The following is a 19,964-nucleotide window of genomic DNA, read 5'->3' on the forward strand; positions in this document are numbered from 1 at the left end:
ACCTCTTGGCATCTCTGGTGGGATTAGGATCAGAATCTGGCCTGTTTCCATTTGGTTCCTCAGGAAGATGATTTTACCTCCTTGCTACTTTGCTTCTGGAGTAAGGGTCAATAAATCCCAATCTGTGTCTACCTTCCCAGGTCACCTACCAATGCAGGCTGTATGGTGCTGAGTGAATCCAGGAGGACATTTGCAAGTGAATCCCCCAATAGTGTTGACACAAAGGAACTGGCAGTTGTGCTGCTTTGTTGCACATTCATCAAGATCTAAACAAAACAGAGAAAACATCTTTCACTTATGTTCCCTGGGCTCAGAAAGAAGTGATTATAAATAAATAACAGCAAATAAAACCTTTAGAATTTACATCTCACTTTCCACACTAGGTTCCTCTTACATGAAGCCCCACATTAATGAATGGGACTTTGGAGCTACACAGTGTCCATGCTAATTGCAGGCACCACTCTCATCTGTCTGAAAGTTGGTGTGATACAATAAATATCTGCTCAGCCAATAAATGGGAAGTCACCATCTTCATGAGAGCTGGCAGAGTGGAAAACGGCCTTGCACTGAAGCACACGATTACTCCAAAAGAAATATTGAAACGCTAACAACAAAGTACGCTGTCATCCTCCATGCCAAATTTGTAATCGCTGCTCTAAATTGTGTGGTTTTAGTCAAATCTTAGTTACCAAGACACATAAATGTATGGAATTCTAACAAATATTCCAAAATCTCTCCTGCACTGATATGCCTTACCCAGCATGCTGCAAAAGCAGCAGGTAAAAATTCTGTTGATGCTGGGCAATGCACTGCAGACCATGGTCGTCCTTGCACCCAATAAGAGTCATTTATCATTGAATTATATGGCTTAAACCAACAGGTTTACCAAAATAAGAACAATCATATATATTATTAATTACAAACTCAATTTTAAGATCAGCTGCCATCCACCTGCAAAAATTCCTGTCAATCTGTTGTTCATCCAAATTAACAAGGAATTAACTGAAATACCAGTTCCATCCTGTGCAGGCTTCCACTGACTTAAGTGGAAATACTCACGTGAGTCAAGGAGACAGATTTGCATCATTTAAATGTCCTTGCAATTATTTTTGTCTGTGAAACAGTTTCTGCAGTAAATTCTTTTCTTGATTGTTACCTTTGCAGCTTCTCCCATCTTCTTGCAGGATGTATCCTTTTGGACATGAACACTGGTAGCTCCCCTCTGTGTTTTTGCAGATGAAATTGCAAGGTTTTGGAGACTCATTGCATTCATTCAGATCTACAAGAAGTAAAACCAGATACCTCAGCGCTGGTAATCAAGATTTGTGATAATATTTTACAAAATTTTCAGGATAGATCAGAAGGAAATCCAAATCCCCAAAGCATTAACAAGTAACATTTTTTTCCCTCATTTTTCAAAATCTTTCTATTTCTTTCTTCAAGTCCTCTCCTAGTAATAAACTTTATATACAAACACCACAATGAAACACCTACCAATGCAAAGAGTGCCGGTGACATCTGTAGTATAGCCCAGATTGCAAAGACAGTGATAAGTTCCCCTCTCATTGATGCACTCCCCATTGCGGCAGACGTCATGGATAACCTTGCACTCATCAATATCTGCAATTAAACCAGGGTTAGTTCTCGATGGAACAAAACAGATTTTGTACAGCTTCAGTAGACTCTTGTGACCTGACACAGACAAACCCACCCCATACAGAAAATACTTACATAAAATAGTGAAATATTGCACAAGTTTAAGGAGAAATAGTAAGTGGAAGAATACAGAATGGAGCATTAATCTCACTTTCTTATGCAATGAACAAGCTGTACGTGGGAGGGAACAACTGGAGCTGATTGTTCATCAGCCTTCACAAATCAAACATCGCTTTGCCTTCATGTGCACAAATAGCTCTCCACGTGTGCCTGCAACACACTCAAATGTGAGAGTGCAAATTCCCATTTGAGTGCATGTCAGACAACCAGGATATAAAGCAAGTATCTGCCAAGAGGGGATGGATGCCTCATCATCCAGGGCCTCTGGCTGTGCACCTTCCTCCCAATGGACTATGCTTGGTCAACATGAAAAATGTCAGAAAATTTCAGCTGATATCCAAAACATTTAGGACATTACAGTGTTCAAATATGCAAAAATAGAGTTTATAGTTTATCACTTAATCTGGTATTGTCTAAGGGATCATTAAATGAAAAGTACCTGCTCCACTGGATGTGTATCCTCGGCCGTGAGGGCAAAGCTTCTTGAAGGCCACGGTGCCAGGGAAGGGACAGACCTCACAGTTCTGTCCCCAGCCCCGGCCACCGTCACAGCAGCATTCAGACTTGGTGACAGCATTCCTGTTGCTTGATCCGATTTGGCACATACTTTGTAAGACTTCAGTGAAGCAGTAGCCCTCCCTGTTGTCTGGAAAACAAATTGTGCATCACAGAGAATCCTAATGGTGAATCCCAGAGAGTTGTGAGATGTTGGGAATTTAGTCAGAAATATAACAGAAAGGGCATACTTCACCCCGAGACTGTAGAACTGAGAGTGAAAGACTACCAGCACTAAGAACGAGAGAATGACATCTAAGGGAAACAAAGACAAGAAATTTAGCAAAAGGTGGAAGACAAGAAGTTACAATATGCTTATAAAAATGTATGTCTCTGTTTAAACCCAGAGAAAAAGGACTGGCTGAAAATCAGGACCAAAGAAATGCCAGAGCAGTTCCTGGCTGAAACCATGGAACAGTCAGCTTTCATAGCAAGTCACCCCAGCGGGACTGAGGCAGGGATACAGTGAGGATGGGAAGGAGGAACTTGCAAGAGGACACTGACGTACGAAGGCCCCTTCCCAAAGGCATGTAAATTCAAGAGTGTGTTTTCTCACCATACATTTCTAAGTTTCGTTTCAGCCCTCACTGGTGCTATGCAAGTGACAGCTCACTCAGGTGTACGTGGGGACTCACCAAGGCACTCGTCCTGGGTGTCGCTGACCGTGAAGCCCTCGTTGCACTCACACCTGTAGCTCCCCACCGTGTTCACACAACGGCCGTTCTCACAGAGCCCGGGTTTGGTCTGACATTCATTCTCATCTGCATTTTTGAAATTTTATGACAAAAGTAAAGTCCATTATTAGATTAATGTAGGTAAGATGTTGGTATGGAACTTTTATGCCTGGTTAAACTTCAACTTTTTTCTTTTTCTTGTCTTTTAAAGTTTCTTTTATTCAATTTTCAGAGCAAAGATGGCTATCCAGCTCACAAATTATACCTGGTTTTCAAAATTTTTCATAGTTACAGCTGGACTTCTGAATGCCATCCAAGGTTTAAAAAAAATTCAGATCCGCTCTCATTCATGCTAGCAGAGATAAACAAGCCTACAGCAACCAACCCAAATCCTCACCTTCTTCCCTCAGAGCATTCAGCAGCAGCAGTACAAACTGATTGTAAAGACACCCACACCCAGATTTTCTACTTACTGCCCGCAGACGTGTTCAGCTGAACAGCAAAACCAAGTGTGTGCAGCACCATTAGATCCATTACACAAGTAGTTGTGCAATTCTGCCCCTGAGTTTCTTAACGCTCCATTAAATCCAACATTTTTAGCCCTGCTGAGGAACTGTGTATTTCAAGAGCTTCAACACTTCAGTGTCACCTACCTATGCAGCCCTCCCCGTCTGGTCTGCGCTGATAACCAGGCCCACAGATACACATGTAGGTGCCAATGAGGTTTTTGCATTCCATCTGTTTTGAGTCACAGTCGTGAATTCCTTCTTCACACTCATTCTGATCTAAAACACAAGGTTTAGGGTTTATTATATAGAAATGTGATCCTGGAAATTCAGAATAGTAAATTTTGACTTTGGAGTCTCAATCATAATCAAACTCTACACATACATTTACTGTTCTAAACCAACCATAAAATATACTTGAGCAAATTGATTTCTCCCAAACGCCCATTTTTAGGGCAAGACAAAACCACATCATCTGATATGACCTCACTTTAGGCAGATGTATGAATTTACTGGCAGGACAGGCCTAGTACAATCAAGTGCATAATGCAAACCATAGAATTTCATCCTAAATTCTTTCTGACTCAGTTACATCCTGGGATTAAAACTCTGGCCCAATAGCGCAGTGAGTCAGAGCCCTGCCCCTGCAGGAACTGAAATCATTATCTCCTAACTGTGAGAGTCTGGTAGGAGCTTTACCTCTGCACATCCTCCGGTCCTCCCGCAGAACGTACCCCCCGGGGCACTTGCACTCGTAGGATCCAAACGTGTTCACGCAGCGGAAAGCGCAGAGCAGAGGGTTCTGAATGCACTCATTCACATCTAGATTTGGGGCGACAAAGACCGCGGGGAAGGGAAACACTTGTGTAAAACTCAGCAGGTTTGAGTGCAAAGGTTTTAGGCACAGGCAATACCACAGATCCCAGTTTACAGAGTAGATTTTAATAGTTGGGGACCCTTGTTTCTACTCTTCATGGATTTCTGTAGAGCAGCAGGCACCAGACACGCCAGGATGTTTGCACAGCTACCTGGAGTTTCAGTAAGTTCAACAGCAAGCAGCCAATGGAAATAATTTCCAGATCCACGCTGCCAAAATGCATGCTCAGTTAAAACAATATCTTTTCCACACCTAGGTTAAATTTTTTGGTTGGTTATTTAAATCCTACATGCACTAATTCATCTTCTTCATAAACTGAATTCTATAAAACAACTAAAAACAATTTGAAGTGCATTTACATACGGCCTGGATTACTTGAGTAATTACTGCTATATAGTGATGTTTATGCACTCAGCTAGCTCCTCCTCTGCAATTTGAGCTTTTACCCAAATTCCACGGGGAAGTGAATGAAGCTCTAACTGTACACATAAAAATAATGCAATCTGATGCAAAAATAGAAGAATTCTTTTACATGGGCTTGCAAAGAAATAGATTGTAGCAGATAATTTAGGAACAGCTGTGTCAAGTCAGAGGACAGTGTCAGAACGTCCTGGGACATTCTCCTCTCCCTGACTGTAACGAAGGAGGTGAATATTAAAAACTTCATACCATGTATGCAGAGATCTTTCCCCTGATACAGCCTCTCAGTTTAAGGACTTCCACAGCCAAATGCCACAATCAAACTATCAAGCTTAATTTCCACTGATGGACTCCCACATAAATTTGTATAATCTCTTTCTGGGTCAATTTATACTTGTGGCCTCACTAATATTCTGCAGCAAAGGGTTCCACAACTTAAATAAGTACCATGCACATATTAATGTTTGCTTTGGTTTGTCTAACATGGTCCCTCTATTTTTGGTACTTTTACCACCTGTGGCTTTATAAAATCATATATCTCTTCAACCATATTTTCCACACCGAAAAATCCTTATTTATTTTCTGAGTGTTCCTTCTATACCTCTGATCTTCCTTACTTCTCTTCGCGCATTTTCAAATTCTAATTTTTGAAATGGGTCACAAAAGCATCAAAAATATTCATCCTAGGGGCCTAGGGGTACCATGGTAATTGTTGAGTACTGTATTTGTATTTTCTCATTTGTTCCCTGTTTCTCCCCTAAGTCACTCAAGCAGACCATTTCCTATCTTCATCATCCACAGTGAGTCTCTTCACCCAAGGAGGTAGGCAAAAACCACATACAGAGTAAGCAGCACTTCTGGGAACTGTTGTGCACTGCACCCCAACATGCTGCTCTCTGGGCAGCCCCTTAGTAGACACCACCTGAAAGTCTGTCCACCCCAGCTCCTGTCAGAAAAACATACGACAGTTCAAGGTGGATACAGAAAGGAGGAGCCCGTTTTCCCATTTCAAATAAAGAGGTGTTGTTCCAGGTGTCCATATTTTATTTTTAAAGCTGCTTTACTGCCCTCAACTGTTTTCAAAATCAGGGAACACAATTACAACAATAGTCCTTAGCACACAGGAGTCTTACCTTCACAGGTCATCATTGGCCCAGGCTCGAATCCTTCTACACACGTGCATTCAAAGCCTCCTATCACATTCCTGCAAGTTCCATTTCCACACGGGTTTCCAACAGCACATTCATCAGTATCTGTAAGTTGTTAGACCAAGGCAAGAACACATGCTTATATTCAACCAAAATGATAAAAAATCTATGTTTTTGATGGACAACCAGAAAAATAGAAGATGCAAGAACTCAAAGTACTGAATAAGAACCACAGACTCCTAGAATAATTTGGGATTGCTAGAGGTTACCGGGGTCAAACACTCAGCCAGAGCAGGACCAACTTGGAGCAGATTGCTCAGGCCCTGCCCTGGCAGGTTTTAAGAACTAACAGGGATGAAGACCCACAATGTCAGAATAAAACAACCCCACTGCTCCTTAATGCCATGCTTAGCAACTCAGGAGAACCTTTAAGATGGAAGCTGGAACAGCTGTACTTACCCACACACTCTGCTCCTTGCAGGATGTAACCATATGGACATTCACAGCGGAAAGACCCATCTGTGTTGATACACTGCCCAAATTTACAGTTATCAGGATCAAGGCACTCATCCACATCTTAACCAGAAATACAAACAACACAGTAAGTGCAACTGGCTTCATGTGCTTTTAGACTTCTCTCAAAGAACAAGTGTTCTGGCAAGAAATATTTCTGAGATCACAAAAAATACTAATATTAACATTCTGACATATCAGGATTAGGGCACAGAATTTGTTTTGCAGGTCAGCTTTCAGAATGCAGAAAAGAAACTGATTCTAAATGTCAGATATAAACCTCTCTGACTGGGGCTACAGGGAGAGCAGCAGATATGAAAAGCAGTAGTCATCCAGTGCTCCTTAAATGCAAACTTTTGCCAATAAGGCTGAAGTGCTGTTTGTCTTGGGAGAGAACAGAATGTACTGAAATGATCTGGGAAACTGTGGTTTGCACTTCTGGAGGATTAAAACCATTTACTGTAAACAGGCTACACATATTGTATAAGAAAAGACAACCATGCTACGTGACATTAGATCCATTCTCTAGATCCTACATAAGTTTTCTATCTCTAAAAGAAGTCTAATTTCTGATATTTGAGATATTCAAGCTGGGATTTGACATCAGTATAAAAAATTGGGGAAGACAAAAATTATAGAAGTTTCCACAATTCATGGCTTTGGGAAATAGTTGCAGAGGTGTTATTCTCAATTGAAATGGAGAATGGCTTATTGGTGGAGAAGGGACACCGATGCAAAAGTGGCACCGTGCAGTTCAGGCACTTACCCAGCCTTGCATCACCAGGTCCAACAAGGATGCCAATTCCAAATGGACAAATCTGTCTGAATGCCTCTGAAAAAAAACCCCATGAAAGTCAAACCATATGTTAAATTCTATCTTGGCAATCAGCATTCCGCACAAACTACACAAAACCGCTGCTACCAGTTCATCCTCCTCGTGTTCAGGTCCAGAAAAAAGGATGCAAGTATCATTTTATATTCATGCAGAAACTGTATGATTGTTTTACATTTCATCCAATAGCCTGTATGCACATGTATAAAATCCTGTGAATAATTAGCAGTATTTAACTTCATTAGGAAACAAACTAATGCAGCTTTTCTATTTTAGAAGTATCAGTAGCAGTGACTGCTTTTTTTTCTGTTGTAAAAGTAAAATTTCCTACATTTTCTGCAGAAGGTATAATTTAATCCAGACTCAGCTATCTTAAAGCTATTTCTTTTTCAAAAGATGAGAAAAAGGGCCTTGATACCCTTTGGGAGAGTTTGGACTGTGAAAAATACATGTGCTGACACTTCAAGGAAATGCTGCAACACAAGCTGTGCTTTTCAACTGACTTTGGTTCACATGGTCCATGTCAACAGAATGAAACACGCACAGGCAACAGGCCTAGGAGGAATATTGCAACTGGCACTCCTAATTCTCCCTTCTAACCTCGGCTTTTGTGAGGATTTTCTGCAAAACATCTACATGACTAATGAATGAAATGAACTGCAATCATGTATTGCCGAAACCAGTAACGCTGTTAACTGCATTTGTCAGCACGAATTAAAGTCCGTTCAGCAAATTGCACCACGATGCTACAGAGGCCTGTTGAGTTGCTTGATGTCGAGTTACTCAGTCTTACAAAGGATACTAACAAAGGAAACTGCTTCTTTAGCAAGGCAGGCTTTCCTTCCTCAAGGCTGCATTTTGTTATGCCCTGCTATTTTTGCAAGTCATTCACATTGATAAGACTGCAAATTTACATTTTCTTAATAACAAAATTCAGATGCAGATCTAGTTTAACTGTTTGGGGCTTTATTTTAATTAGATTTCATGTTTATGGCACCTCTTCCTATACCTATTTACTATTAGAAGAATTCCATTTTGTCTTGCAGGAATTGCTACTCAGAGCCTATCAAGGACCTGTTTGCTGCTTTCCACTTTCTGTATGTGATACCTCCATAGCAAAATAGCAAAAAACCAGCACCTAAACACTGTAAAAAATCTATAAGCAAAGAATTAATATCTTTGATATCTGAATATCCAAGGGCCATGGCTTTTTGATGGCAATGGCATCTACTTCACAGAGACCTATGACAATTATTAGGGTTAAACATCTTTAAAAAAATATTTTTCATAATTCCTTCTAGTAAGAATCCCAATCTCCCTTCAGTTCCAAGAGACAGTGTGGTAAGCTAGTCAATAACCCACCATCTGCTTCCTCTGGGCAGAGCTCACAGGGATCTCCCCATCCCTGCCCCTTTAAGGCACAGCAACATTCTTGTTTGGAGTGGTTTCGGGACTTCGGCACAGAACACTTTCCATCTTCAAACTTGGTAAAACAGTAGCTCACTCTCAGATCTGCATAGAGAAAAAACTTGTTATGAGCAGTTAGGGTAACCTTGGCACAATTTTCACTTATAGATGTTAACTGCAAAATTACAGGATACCCCCCACCAAAACACCCGACTTCCACCTAGCTCTGTTAATCATTGCCTCTGACTGTGGCAGGTTTGAACAAGGAGGGAAGCTCCCTCCCTCAGTAAAGAAAAGCTATGGGACAGTTTCCTTCTTCAGTCGTGGAAGGGTTTTTCTCTTTGGTTCAGCAGAAATGGAAGGGCTGTACTGTCCTCTTGTCCTCACTCCGCTTTGAAAAAAACTGAATATTGCCTCATTAATTTATATTCTATTACTAGTAAGAATCACTCAAGTCAAGAGATTTTCATCAACTTGCAATGACAATATTGTGTAGTGCTAAAATGAGAGGCAATTTTCAACAGCCCTTTCCTTCCTCCTTCTTCCGGAGGTACACACAAACAAAGCAAACTCTCCCTGTGGCACTGCATTTTATTCCCTGGAGCTGGGTAACCAGGATGCTGGACAGAGCTGAGATCACAGACCACAAGCATCCAGCAGGCAGGGAGCTGGCAGCTCTCTGTGCTGGCAGGGGGACAGCAGCAGGGCACTTATGGAAGCAGCTGCTCCATAATCCAGTTTTCCGGCTGCAGCATCAATGCTGGGCAATGTCCAGGCTTTAACAAAGTCCTAGGTAATGGGACTTTTTTAAAAAAAACCTTTGTTTGGCCTGAGATTCTTGAAAAAAACCAAAAAACAGTCCGCTTTAGGGCATGGAGAGAAGTCCTTTTGAAGTTCATACACAAGTGTGCATTTTCCTCTGACATCGTGTGGAACAGTGGTCTATGTACAAAAAGTAGAAGATTGGGCTGCATTTTTTTTTAGGATATTTTTTCTTGGTGGGTTTTTGGGATTTTTTTCTTCATACCTGAAGAAAAGAAAACCCTCAGACTGAAGAAACTTCATTTCTACAAGCAACATAAACACAGCTAAAACATGCTTTCTTGATGTTGAGTGAAGTAACTGTGCCAAACTGCATGGTGGTTTGAAGACTTGGATTAATGTTTACTGCAGGTTGGTTTCATTTTTACCAAAACCACAATTTCATTTAGCCCACTGTGAAGTGAAGAACTCGCTATGGTGTCAACAAGCATAACTGCTCTGTGCCAAGCAAAACTACAGAGGTCCTTATAAAGGTCTTACTCATCAGTGGTTCCCACTGTGCACAGTGTATAGGACATTTAATGCTGTATCTATTTCATTATTTCCAAAGCCTTTAAAGTAACTCACTCTCTAATTTGTTATGCTTGTTCTTTATACACAAAATAAACTAACCTGTGGTTTTTAATTACTACATATTCGGCTTTTAGCGCCCATGTTTAGGCTCCGAACCGTGCATGCAGTAATCTGGAAGCCAAAAGACACAGATTTCCCTAAGCAGATGGGTGCTCACTGTCCACACAACATTGCTTGCAAATTTTTTCCAACAATCTTTTTTTCCACCCACGTTTGCAGAGAGGATCAGCATACAACAAGTGTTACAGAGAATATGGTGAGTTTTAAGGAGAGGCTTAAAAGCAGAAATGCTGCCTCCAGTCTCCTGCCTGGAGTCATGCTCCATCTCTGTGTCTTGTTGCTGTCTACAAAGAGTCCAGGTAACCCAAACATTTCTTCCAGGGGTGCAAGAAAGGATTTCAGGACAACATAATTTCTTTGCTTAACCTGGTGCATTTAACATTAACTTCACCCCTTTTATTGCACTGTTCTGTTTAATGAAAAACAGATGTTAGGGCAAGACAGAACCCGGCCCCAGCTACAGAATTATCATGTTTTCCCTATGAAAAACACTGTTTGAGTCCAGAGCCTTCTTGATGTATTAGAAACAGCTTGCTAAAAAGGCTTTTATGAAAGAGCAAACAAATTTTGAAATGCCAGAAAATAGGAATGAACTTACCTTGGCATCGCCTTCCTGTGGAAGACAATACAAAGCCTTCTGGACACAGACATTTGAAACTGCCTGGAGTGTTGCTGCATGTGCCCAGGGCACAAATTTCTGGCTGTTCCACACACTCATCAATGTCTGTAAGAAAAGTAATTAAAGAGATGAGAAATAATAATATTTACACTGGCAGCTGTACTACGTAAAGGGCAATTTTATATCATCACTGATATCTACCATGTTTAACAAAAAAGCCCAAAAAAAGAACAGAAAGAGGAAGCAGTAATCCAAGTGCAAAATCCAGTTAGTTTTCAAATCCTCAGGCAGTGGACAAACTTTGGCAATGTATCACCAAGGAAACAGCCTGGGTTTATATTTTTCTAGGGTTCAGAGCATGTAGTTCTGTTTCAAACAAATGTTGGTGAGACCTTTTCTAGGAAGTGAGAGACTTACTAGTGGCTACAATTCAGAACTGTAGACTGCCGCAGAAGACTAAACATTATTCACATTTAAATGCTAAGGAAATGGGTAACAATTGTGAGCAGCTAAGAAAGAGAGAGAAGAAGGATTTTCTGTACACACCTTCACATTTGTCATCTTGCAGGATGTATCCAGGAGGACAGATACATCTGAATGAGCCATCCAAGTTCTGACATGTGCCTGGTGAGCATTTTCCAGGCTCCAGTGCACACTCATTTATATCTAGAAGAAAAGAAAGACAATTTAATTGAGGTAATTGCTGTTATCCCAATAAATCTCTGACAGAGACAACTTTAATTTTGATTCCATCAAACTGAAGGTGGAACTTTTCAGGAGTTATCATTGTTCCCTTCTGCTAGGTGCAATTATGGCAGTGTGACAGTTCTCTCTGACCCTATTGTCCCACTAAGCATATCTGCACTTTTTTTCAACCCTAAAAGAAAGCACTCACCAACACAAGTTCTTCCATCCAGAGCCACCTCATAGCCATCATTGCAGAGACACTGGAAGGACCCAATGGTGTTCACACACTGACCATTTCTGCAGAGCATTCCATTTCCACTTGCACACTCATCCACGTCTAAGAAAAATAACATTGAAATATGTCAGGAACAGCAGCAACAATGGAAACTGGGTAGGTGAGATTTCTGTTTCCACTTTATCAACAAAGTAACTGATAACACAATCCCATTTCAAAAGCAAGTGAGAGGAAATTACTACATTTTAAAATTGTCAGAGCAGGAGTAAAACCCAAATGTTCTTGTATCTTGTGCCAACATTCAAGTGGCTCTAGAAAAGTGAGCAGTGCATAATCCAAGAGGCCTTTTGAGACTGACAAAACAGGATTTTGTCTTTAATCACACAGATCATGCAAAGGAGAAAATGGTACTTATTATGATTAGAAGGTACTTTTATTAGAAGTAGAAAGTCCCAGGAAGAGGTGCCTGGGCTCAGCACTCCTCACCTATGCAGTCATTGTTGTGTGAGAGGATGAAGCCCAGGTTGCAGCGGCAGTTGAAGGAGCCAATGGTGTTCCTGCAGGTTCCATTGCCGCAGGCATCTCTCTCGCACTCGTTGATGTCTACGAAGGAACAGCAGAGAAATAATCCACTGCCAACAGACTGAATGGAAGGGAAAAAGATTGTCCTGTCTCCCAAAAAGAAGATTTTACGTATGTTTACACTCTTGATATTAATATCAACAAAAATAATCAAGGGTCCAACAATTATTTACTTTACTGTGGCTCCTATATCACCCTTCCCAAAGTAAGTGTAAGCTAGCTTTAATTGTAAGCATTCTGAAATCTCAATTTGTTCCTACAACACACAACTGACAGCTGTAAATGGGTTAAATCCAAATTCCCTTGCTAATGAAGATGACTCTTTCTGAAAAAGGTTTTTTTTTCTGGCAAGAAATCCACCCTTCATTCACTCTGTTAACAAGTAGGCCATATACAGCTGCTGCATTGCAATATTGATTTATTAAATTTCTTGCTGAAAGGAATAAATGAGACAAGATGCTCCAGAAAATTCTAAGAAGAATGAAATATTTTCTTCAAAAATGAAAGCATTAGCAGTTCATTAGATAGGACACGTAATTTTAAAGGTTCACTCCACTTTAATGAGATGGTTTTCATTCAGTATCAGCTTTTTATCATCTCTAATGGCCAGTTTTGCACCTTTGTCTTGTGGTAAATGGCTCACAATCTCAGATATTGTAATTCAACTCCTTATTACAGACCGACTTAGTAACTATTCAAATGGGAGCCTAAGTTCAGTTTAATTTGATATACTTGCCTATACACATTGTCCTGTCATCATTAGTTTTGAATCCATTGTGACAAATGCAGTAGAAACTTCCAACAGTGTCAATACATTGCCCATGGCTGCAGATATTGGGAATTTCTTGACATTCATTCCGATCTGAAAACAAAGAGGTGCAGTGGAAGTTAAGGCTTCTAAACTACGAGGCTGGAAAGATGCAATAGCAGCAACCAAGACAGTATCCAGTGCATTGCCTAACTTAAAATAGTATTTTAAATTTATTCATAACAAAAGCATTACCAAGTAAATCCCAGAAAAGGGGCTTATTTGCATGTAAATTACCTCTTCCAGTAGTTGTGGACCTGAAAAAAATTTTGCATGAAAACGATATTTAGAAAACTCAAATTCTTGCTGGAGGGAAAGCATATCACCATGGCTTTGGAAAGCAGAATTAATGACACGAGACTGGAAAGAGTCTGAGTCTGAGGGCTCTATACTGACAGCAGGAGATCTGAAAGAGGCATATGAATTACAGTTTGCATTCTTCTCATGAAAGTAGCTACTTGCATTTATCCACATTTGATTGTAACACAAATTGCATGATGAACTCATGGAAATCAACAGAACAGAAAGGGAGATGAACACCACCTTTTTCTCACTTACAGAAAGGTTTACAGAGAGACAAAAAGCACTGGATTTATCAGCTCTTCATGCAGAGAGAAAATGGGCATGCATAACACGTGTTGCGGTGTGGAGTCAGGGGATATTGTGTATAATTCTGCAGAGAAGGAGGAGAGCTCTCCTGCCAGCAAGTGATTGCTGCCTTACAATAGCAGGGCATCTCTTATACTTGTTCAACAGCCAACTGCTTCCTGCTACTCTCATTATAAATGCTTTCAGGAAGCCAGGATTCTATCAATAGCAAATGAAATAAAATGTTAACAAACAAAATGTTTGCCCTCTGGCATAGTTTTCTCCATGACAAATCAGAAACATCAGATGAGGTGTTTCTGTTGACCTCATCACCACCAAGAGCTGGTTTGATTCAACGTTCTTCCTTCCTGTGCTGTAGCTCCAAAGTATGAGAACTGAGGTGCTGCCATGAGCTTGTATTAAAATTGATTAGGCTCTAGTGCTCAGTAATTTTCTTTTATATGCAATCTAAACCAAGCAGATGCAGTTTCTCAGCAAACCCTCCCCGGGTCATTGCAAAAGTCAGAGTCAAATTGTTCCTAATTGCAAAGACCTTCATGTAGTAAATTTCATTTTCCTGCCTCTCTTCTGCACTGTACTTGGCACAGGGATGATCAGCACATGGACAATCCTGACAGCCCCATCCCCAGGATCTCTGTACAACACGTGGGGCCCTGAGTAACTCTGGATGGGTGTGCACTGAGGACCAAGCTCTCCTGATGTTATTGATGAGAGCACTGCTAATTACAGTCTGAAGGAAAGCCAATGCTGTCTTAAGAACTCCTAATCTTCACAGCTCAGGAGAGCAGAGACAAAAGAAAAACGATGACTCTCTGGTGCTTTGTGGGCAAATGAAGAGTCATGAGAAAAACTAATTTATAAGAAAAAATATTTATTTTACCACAATAGAGAGCACGAGAAGAATGTTATCTTGAAGGTATGATAAATGCAGTACTCCTAGCACTAGTGGCTGTGATAGATTGGGTTTGACTCAATTGCACACAAACTACTGGGGTGTGATCGGTTTCCGTGCCGTAGCACGGCTGACCCAGTACTGCAAGGTGCTTACCACTGTCTGCTCCCAGCAGAGTGGTTGGGAATTTCCTTCCTTTGCTGGATCACATACTTTATCAACCACTTTTATTTTTACTCTAATTGTGTAACTTTATTTTCCCCAAATATAGAATAAGAGCAAAATACAGGGAAGTATTAGTGTTTGTGCCAATTCATCTTTGGAATTGTAACCCATATCAGAACCTTCCCTTGCTCTTCCTGTACTGCTGAAATGAACCCTTAACAACAACAATTACATTAGGAACATATTGAATATTTACATGTGCCACTGCATAGCTTAACAAAGCAAAGTGTTAGTTCTCATAGTAGTGTTCTGATTTCCCCTACACCCTTTTCCCACAAGGATCACATGAAACAATGAAAAACTGTACTGCAGGAAAAAGTGCACTTCCTAAAACTCAAGTACCCTGAAGCTAAAACCCAAGGATAATGTTACTAGCTTCCATTGTAATTTTTATTTTGTTCAGAAATGTATGTAGTATATAATATTTACAGCAGCTTGGCCCACTGCAGTCTTTAAAATCTCAGCAATTCTTCAAGTAAGCAAGATAACATGAATGCCTCTCTGGACTAAGATATAAAAATAGGCAAATAGCTTAGAAAACTGCAGTTCCACTCAGTGAGCATTTAAAAATAATGTTATGGGCCCTGTTTAAATCTGTACCAAAGTTGGGAAATTCGGCAATAAGCTTTTCAAGTTAGTTATTGCATACAGGCAAGCAGATAAGTCTACCTTATCAACAGAGGCTCCAGGAGCAAGCAGAGAATTATTTGTAAAAATAGAAGTGGAAAATAAATTGCTAAAACACATATAGAAAACCATACTGAAAATCAGAAAACACAGAAAGGTAGTGCATCAAATTGTCTTCCCTTCCTAGACGCGACAAGGGCTAAAGAAAAATGCTTGCATTTGGTTGGATAAAGTGAAAGACAAACACCTACTTAGGTTTTTAACTCCCACTTATACATCCATGGGATGGGCCTGGAATTAATCTTTTAGGGCATCCCATAATTAATGTTTATGGGATGCCCTAAAAGATTTTAGGAGAAGAGCTCTTGGAGCTCAGCTCATCTCCTGAAATGCCACCTTTCTGGAGAGGGGAGATGTTTTTTCAACCCTTTATATCCCCCGCAGGCACTCACCGGTGCAGCGCCCCGTGGACGTGAACCTGTAGCCAGGTTTGCAGTCACAGCGGTAGCTCCCGGCTGTGTTCACACACTCTGCGTTTTGCTGGCAGACTGGTCCGTTCTGGCACTCATCAATATCTGTCAAGACAAAAGAGGAATTTGATTTTTATAGTAAGCTGGCAGTGGGAAGATGCCAAACCCGTATTTTTTCAGCCTACGGGTATTAGTAGCTTTCAATGTAAACATCATCACAAAGCCTTAGGCAAAAAAAAAAAAAAATTTGACCAATTTTCCTTACTTCAGGTGCTGCAAAAGGAGAAGTTTGTCTCCCCAGAAATGGAACTGGTTTTCACTTAGAAGCAGCATACAGAAGAAGCTTTTACTCCAAGTTCTCAGTTCCTTGCCTGTAGCACCCATGTTGTCAGCAGTCATAACACACACCAGAGAATGACAGCAACCCATAGGCTACCTTCACTTTCTTCATTAAACTGACTAATCCAATGTTAGGCAATGTTTGAACTACAAAAAACCAAACCATCTGTTTATTTTTTTTACAACAATATTTGTTCCATTAGAAAAAAATTATTTTGGAATTTAAAAAATTGTGCTCATGATCTGACTCAGGACTACTATTTTTTTCTTGGCTTTATTGTCAAATGTGGAAAAAACCCCCATTTCTTCCCATGACTGCTGACTCATGTGCCTTCAAGGCCTTAGATGTCTGACAGAAAATGTATTTTCTATGCAAAAGAATTCAAAATGTCTGAATTAACACAGACTTATTACACTGATAGTAGTATTTTCCCCTCATTAGGGAAGGCTGCAAGGCTCTGATTTGGCACTGTCTGAGCTGCCAGCTGGTGAAACACGATTCCTCTGAGTGAGAGGAGCTCTCTACCTTCGCAGATCAGGAGCTTGTCATTGTAGAAGAAACCCACAGGACACTCGCATCGGAAGCTGCCAACCATGTTTATACAGATCCCGTTTTCACACACTCCAGGAATCTCTCTGCATTCATCAATATCTGCAAGAATAATTTATGTTTTAATACTTGTATTGAGCACTTAATGGAATTTTCTGCTACAGAGTATGTCCTTATGCTTTTACCCTTTAAGATAATTATCAAACATAAAATGCAAGCATCAGAATGTTCCCAACTGAACAGTGAGTGAACCATTCCAAACTGTGGGAATTTAGGTTTTTCCTGCCTTCTCAGGTTCTGCCTCTTCTCCGTACTGCAGGTATATTCTGCTATAGAGAACACAGAGGAAGACACATCCTTCCTCCTGTCTCCCACCCACTGCCCTGATGAGCCTCAGCACCTTCCCAAGTGCCACAGTGGAGTCGTGGGGCAGAGCCAGAGAGACAATGGAACTGTCTTTGCTTTAATACAGGAGAGCATGACTGAATGCAAACACTTAGCAGAATTAGTTTTGCACTCTTTTACCCCAGTTAATCTGAAAAGACTTTCAGGGTCTTTCAGTTTGAAAGTGCCAATGACAGGTAACATCTGAAGCGCTGCCAACATGATATTAATTTGATTAAGCCAGACAGCCAGGGTTTGCCAATGCTTTATATAGACTCCAGTTAAGTAACTGATTTTGGCAGCAAAAACCCCAGCTGCTATTACAATTACATGCCTTGCATATTGGGTCCTTACACATCTTAATATTCTGACATGAGAGAGGCCAGAGACTTGTCCAAAGCCTCTGCTTTTAGTAAACATTGACACATGCACTGAGGTACACAGTCATAGAATATGGTGGGAAATTGTCAACTAACAGGAGTTTCCATCAGATAATGTGTTTTTGTTTGTTTTGTTTACAGAGTTGTTTTTTGGGGTTTTTTTGTTTGCTGCTGGATCCAACCCTTAATTTTCTACATTAGATTCTGTAATTTTGAGTGCTCTGATATACAGGATGAGTAAAACCAGAACTACTTCTGTTCCTGAAGCAAACAACTGGAGTAACTGTATGGAACTTTAATCCAAACAGAGAGCAGTAACATCAGTGGACTGTAAGCAAACATCAGAGGGTACACAGAGCAGTGCCCCTGCAGAGGGCTCTCCCTTGATGCCGTGCCTGCAGGTGGGAGGGACACGAGTAGCCCCTGTGCAAAGCAGCAGGCTGAGAGCTCCAGCCTCCATCCCAAAGCAGCAGGGAGAGCTGTGATTTGCACAGCTGTGAGGAGCTGTGTGTGCATCAGTCCCAGCACAGCCTGCACTGGCTGTATGGGCTCTGCAGGACAGCCCTGCTGCTCCCATTGCCTCCTGAACTGCACAGCTCCGTGCCCCGGCAGCGCAGACACGGCAGCCTGCAGCAGCCCTGCACACGTCAAACACTGCAGCTGCAGCTTCTACCTGAGCGTGTTGGAAAGATCCAAGGGCTCCCTGCTGATGCTGATGAAGGGCCCAATTAGCTTGAGCAGACTCTGCAACAATCTGGACTAATGCTAATAGCTAGAAGGGGGACCTTTGCTTCCAAGAAATGACCTCGTAAGTAATAAATATTGTGCATTTCTGTAACCTCTTTAAAAATTACATTCTCAACTTTACTAGAAATACTTTCATCTAAGTAGCTAAACACTGCAGCACAGTAACAGCTCCCTGCTAAAGCATCTGATTACTGCCTATATGCCATCTCTGTTTGTTATAGGGTATATTATCTGCTTTTCATTTGCATTTTAGAATAAATGAAAACAAAAGGGAGTCCCATTAGGGATTTACTCAATTCCTTGTCCTAAAATTCCTCCTCCTCTCCCTCTTCTTGTTTTGCAATTTGTTACTCACGATTCAAATGTAACACACAATAACATATGTGAGAAATATTCCAGCTGAGCAGAAAAAAGGATTTTTGTGTCAAACCAATACCCAGGGGAACTGATGTGAAATGTCAGACTAAATCTTGCTTTAGTTTGAAGGAAAGACTCCCAGTTCCTCTCAGACCAAATACTGCTTGGCCTTACTCCCAGAGCTCTCATTCCCGGTATCTGTGCCCTGCTCATGTAGCCCTGATTACAGCTTCTTTGGAGCTCTGTGTTGCCTTGATTACAAGCAGCTGTCACTGCTGCCAGCTAGGAGTAGCCAGGCAGAAAGTTTGCACTTAAGTTGGACTTAAACAGAGGGTTGAACTCCATTACACTGTTTAATTGTTATTCCTCTCATTTAAAAAAAAACAACAACAACAACAACAACAAACAAACAAACAAACAAACAAACCAAAAAAAAAAACAAAAAAACACCTCCCCTCTTCCCTGGGCAGAGGTAGCATGGAATTGGAATTCAGTTCAAAACATAAATTACAGCTCACCAACTGGTAATCCTGTATAAATGTCAATGAAGAAGCCAGGCCTTTGACTTCCACAAAGTGTGGAGAATTCATCTGCAACAGAAAGCAAAGCAGTGATTAAAGCATTTGGAATTAATCAACAGTCAACAATTCATCATAGGCTCTGACCAAGACAGTTCTTCTACTCTTTCAGCACCTGCAGGGCTCACAGAGGTAGGCAGACCCTTTCCCAAACTCACCATGGGAGCTCCCTTGGGCTCTCATCCAGTTTGGATCACGTGCTTATTTTGCCCTGCTTATGCCTGTCCCTATCCCTGTGCATTACAGTGTTTGCCTACAATTTCAGATCTGATTCTAAAAGCCTGAACTACAAGCTGGAAGTTAATCAAGTGTCTAGGAAGTTGTTCTTGAAGCAAACCACCTCAAACCAGAGTGGGATCCCCTGCAGTCTTACCCAGCGTGGAAGAGTCACGTATGCCCACGCAATTAGCAAAGACACTCCTACATCTTACACTTGGCTGCTCAGCACAGCTCATTCTCAGAGCACACCAAGGGACCTCTGTAAGCCCCTGGCTGCCACAAAGGCCCTTCATGGCAAACAGCAATCGAGGCAAAGCAGACCAGACCCTGTACTTGTTGGAGCAATACAAATAAAACCTTGGTCAGTGCCTCAACATTGGATCAACAAGCACTTGCAAAGAGATGGATTAATTGCTATAGAGCATGAAATCTCTGAGACAGTGAAACTGGCACAAGCCAGGCACAACCCAGCAGCATGGACGCAAACCACTCC

The 19,964-nt window shown here is 41.1% G+C and overlaps 1 protein-coding gene across 5 annotated transcripts in view; it reads right to left on the reverse strand.

Annotated features, from left to right (window-relative positions):
* FBN1 (fibrillin 1) overlaps positions 1–19,964 on the reverse strand; it is a 147,007-nt gene that overhangs the window by 8,320 nt on the left and 118,723 nt on the right. For 2 of the 5 annotated variants that reach the window (XM_040076977.1, XM_040076979.2), the window contains 19 exons: positions 19,193–19,264; positions 16,783–16,908; positions 15,900–16,022; positions 13,023–13,148; positions 12,191–12,307; positions 11,678–11,806; positions 11,329–11,448; positions 10,762–10,887; positions 8,664–8,813; positions 7,236–7,301; positions 6,416–6,532; positions 5,942–6,061; positions 4,211–4,333; positions 3,659–3,790; positions 2,967–3,092; positions 2,216–2,422; positions 1,495–1,620; positions 1,157–1,279; positions 150–266 (listed from right to left, as the gene is read on the reverse strand). In XM_040076977.1, coding sequence (XP_039932911.1) covers positions 150–266; positions 1,157–1,279; positions 1,495–1,620; positions 2,216–2,422; positions 2,967–3,092; positions 3,659–3,790; positions 4,211–4,333; positions 5,942–6,061; positions 6,416–6,532; positions 7,236–7,301; positions 8,664–8,813; positions 10,762–10,887; positions 11,329–11,448; positions 11,678–11,806; positions 12,191–12,307; positions 13,023–13,148; positions 15,900–16,022; positions 16,783–16,908; positions 19,193–19,264 — 2,346 coding nt within the window. Of the gene's footprint in view, positions 1–149; positions 267–1,156; positions 1,280–1,494; positions 1,621–2,215; positions 2,454–2,522; positions 2,587–2,966; positions 3,093–3,658; positions 3,791–4,210; positions 4,334–5,941; positions 6,062–6,415; positions 6,533–7,235; positions 7,302–8,663; positions 8,814–10,761; positions 10,888–11,328; positions 11,449–11,677; positions 11,807–12,190; positions 12,308–13,022; positions 13,149–15,899; positions 16,023–16,782; positions 16,909–19,192; positions 19,265–19,964 lie in introns of those variants that run through there. The other 3 variants (XR_005702942.2, XR_005702941.2, XM_040076980.2) reach the window with 3 other exon arrangements.

This window comes from Hirundo rustica, chromosome 13, assembly GCF_015227805.2.
Source record: "Hirundo rustica isolate bHirRus1 chromosome 13, bHirRus1.pri.v3, whole genome shotgun sequence".
NCBI classification, from domain to species: Eukaryota; Metazoa; Chordata; class Aves; order Passeriformes; family Hirundinidae; genus Hirundo; species Hirundo rustica.